The sequence below is a fragment of the Frankliniella occidentalis genome, unplaced genomic scaffold (assembly GCF_000697945.3).
Source record: "Frankliniella occidentalis isolate FOCC.00 unplaced genomic scaffold, Focc_3.1 Scaffold29, whole genome shotgun sequence".
NCBI classification, from domain to species: domain Eukaryota; kingdom Metazoa; phylum Arthropoda; class Insecta; order Thysanoptera; family Thripidae; genus Frankliniella; species Frankliniella occidentalis.
In genome coordinates, this window is record NW_026267159.1 from 534311 (window position 1) to 537564 (window position 3254).

A 3254-nucleotide genomic window follows, 5' to 3' on the forward strand; every position below is an offset into this window, starting at 1 on the left:
CATCTCAATGCATGCATTAAATACAGCATGCATCTCCATGCATGCGTTAAAAACAGCATGCATCTCAATGCATGCGTTAAATACAGCATGCATACCATGCATGCTTTATATAACGCATGCAATGCATGCTGTTGAGTTTTCAGAGTTTTTGATAAATTTAGTTCAATACTAGAAATTATGTCAGTTTTGTGTAAGTCCGAGTTTTGGCTTATGCAATAACATTTTTCGACGTTTACTTGACAGTAAGTTTCTAATTTTTCCAAAAATAGTTTGAGTTGCATTTTGAATGAAAAAGCTACAAAAGATTTAAAGTCCCCAAAATGTTTGGTACCAAACTATATAATTCTTTATAATGACTAAAGAAACAGCACAAAGCGAGAGGAATACCACACGTTCATGTTGTATTCCGGAAGGTTTTTAAATGGAACCGAAGACAACGTTCTAATACTTGTTTCCCGTTTAAATCTCTCTCCACAGAACTGGACCGCAACGACGCGGGCGTGTACACGTGCGTGGCCTCGTCCCGCGCGGGCAAGGCCACGTGGTGGGCGACACTGCGCGTCGAGGCGCCCACCAACCCCAACATCGCTTTCTACCGCGCGCCCGAGCCCAGCTCGTTCCCGGGGCCGCCGGGCCGGCCGCACGTCGTCAACGCCACCGCCTCGGCCGTCACGCTGTCCTGGACCCGCAACAACCGCATCGGAGCGTCCAGCCTCCTCGGCTATCAGGTGAGTGAAAGAAAAGCCAGGCGATTCACAAGTGGTGTGGTGTCTTCCTATCGTAGAGAGCGAAGTCGGACGCAACTATTTTCCTGACGGTGTCCGTGGAGAGCCGCTGCTGGGCGAGACGGCACCAGCCGGCCGAGACGTCATCCTAGGCTGAAATGGAGACGATTACGGGTCCTGGGCAAACACTTGGGAGCGACGTTGTGGTGGACGGGACTCTCTCGGGGGAGGACGGGAGGAGGTAGAGGGGGTTAGGAAGAGGGAGGGGGCTGCGGTGCTTGAGCCGGTGTGGCGGGTTTGGCCAGGGGAGGCCCGACGGCCCGTGGCTGCTGCAGGGGGGTCCCTCCCCACGGCGCCGACTCTGCTGTTTTTTCACCCCTGCCCGTCCCGCCCCATCGCGCGCTCCACCCGGCCGTGGCTCCTGCTCGCCGCTCCTTGCTCCTCGCCGCCGCCGGGATGCGTCCCCGGGGAGGCGTTAGTGCAGCGCCGTTTAGATAGGCAGCCTGCAGCGCTTCAACGAGGTGCAGCCCCTCGCGCACGCCACTCCGCCCACGCCCCACCAATCGTCCGACCATCGGGTGCGAGCAGGTTGCCATTGCTCTAATTCGCCCACGTACCGACGAACCATTACCCGTCGAGAAAGAAAACAAAAAAACACTTACAGGAAATATTTTTAAAAAGTTGTAACATTTTATTTTTCAAATGCATTAATATGCGTTTCTTTTTGACTGCCCTGTTATCCCCGTAAAGGGTGCAGAAAACGGCGTCGGCTAAAACAACACTTTTCTTTCGAGGCCGGATAAAAAAAAGGAGAAACAATTTGTGTGCTTTTCTGGGTCGCCCGCCCAGCCACGCTCCACCACGCCCCGTCTCCTGCGGGCCACAATCTGGTTTGAAAAGTCGCCGGGCCGGGTCGGCTCTTCCACAAAGACCTCCTCCTGCTCCGCCTCCTCGTGGCCCGGAGGCCTCCCGGAGCCGGAGCGGAGCCCCTCCAGGGGCTTGACAAAAGACGCTTTCACGCCGGGTAATTGATTGACCTTAATTAAGACGTCGGAGAGCGAGAGAGCGAGCGAGAGAGAGAGAGAGAGAGAGAGGAGAAAAGGGAAAGTGGGAGGACAAGAGAGAGACGGGGCATCCGTCTGCAGCGTGAAAGGGCGGCCAGGCAAACGTGTGCGCTGAAAGCGGCAGCGCTGACGGGGAGAGAGAGGGACAGAACGGCGGAGGACAGAGAGGAAAGAGAGTCCCCTGCACTTAGCCGCCAGTTTGACAAGTCAAACACAGCCTGGCTTTCGCGAGTGCTCGCTCTCTGGACTCGAGCAGCTGGACATAGCGCCCGAGGGCCAGGCCAGCGAGGCGAGCAAACTGACCTCGGCTAACATTTCCAGCAGTGTATGACCCGCCGTCGACTCGGGCAGCGTTGGTTCGTGCTTTCCTGTTTTACGCTCACTCCAAGGCCCGCTCTCGTTCTTTCTGCCCGTCGTCTGTCTCGCTCTCCCTTCCTCCTGCTGTACTGTTGCCTCTGCTGCCTGGTCTCTCTCCTCGTCTCTGTCTCTGTCTCTCTCCCTTACAAGCGCGCACACACACACACACACACACACAGACTAGCGCCCATGCTCCACGCTCTAATGCGAGGCGCGTGTGTTCCGCAGTGTTGTGTTTGGGACGTCACAAGTTAAGCCCCTCGTCCAGCCGCGCGGTCCTGACACGCCCCCACAGCCCCGCCACGCCACGCCCTGAGAGGCCGTCAGCATCTGTCTCAAGTCGGCGCAGCACGGAGGCGCGTCTCCCCCTTGCGCTCCCCCGGCTCCCCCGTAGCTCCCCCTGCTTCCGAACAACTTTCCTGCCCGGGGTTCTCAAGGTCGCCGAGGTGCCGTTTAGCTGCTGAACGCTCAGTCCTGTCCCCGAGGAGGTCCCCAAGGACCGACGCCGGCGGGGGCGGGGCGGAGCGTGGCGAGCACGCAGGGGCAAGAACACGGAGAATCGTTGTCGTGCCGTTTTGTTTGTGCTACAGTTCAGCAACAACTCGCGCCTTAGTTTTTTCAACGCTCGTTTTTTTCAACACAAACACAGTGTGCTCGCTGCCCTCTCACGTGAGTAAAGAACGAGTAGGAGAAGCTCTCGAGTGCGCGAGTGTTGTGAGGGGAGCAGTTTTTCTTCCCTGCGAGCCGTCGTCGCTCGGGCAGCTCGGGGGAAATCTTTCCGTCGCCTCGTCGGTCGCTAGACTGGGTGGGGTGAGGGGGGGGGAGGAGTCTTGGGTGAGGGACGGGGATGATGGGTCTGTCTGCGGGGCCCTCAAGGACGAGCCGTGTGTGGCCGGAGGGGTGCGGGTGCGTGCGGCCCGCAGGTGAGCGCCGTGAATAGGATTGTTTGCCCCTCTCTTTCGCAGCTCCTCGCTTCACAAAAGCGGAGCGGAGAGCGAGCGAGAAGAGACCGAGGAGGGACAGAGAGTGAGAGAGGTGGCCTTGCGGGACACGCAGCGCAACCCAGCCCGGCGGTCCGCTTCCGGCTGGAGGGGGTGCGGGTAGGGGG

At 58.2% G+C, this 3254-nt stretch overlaps 1 protein-coding gene across 1 annotated transcript in view; it reads left to right on the top strand.

Moving 5' to 3' along the window:
* LOC113202107 (protein sax-3-like) overlaps positions 1–3254 on the top strand; it is a 125011-nt gene that overhangs the window by 100793 nt on the left and 20964 nt on the right. Inside the window, exon 10 of the mRNA XM_052265686.1 lies at positions 414–728. Coding sequence (XP_052121646.1) covers positions 414–728 — 315 coding nt within the window. The remainder of the gene's footprint in view (positions 1–413; positions 729–3254) is intronic.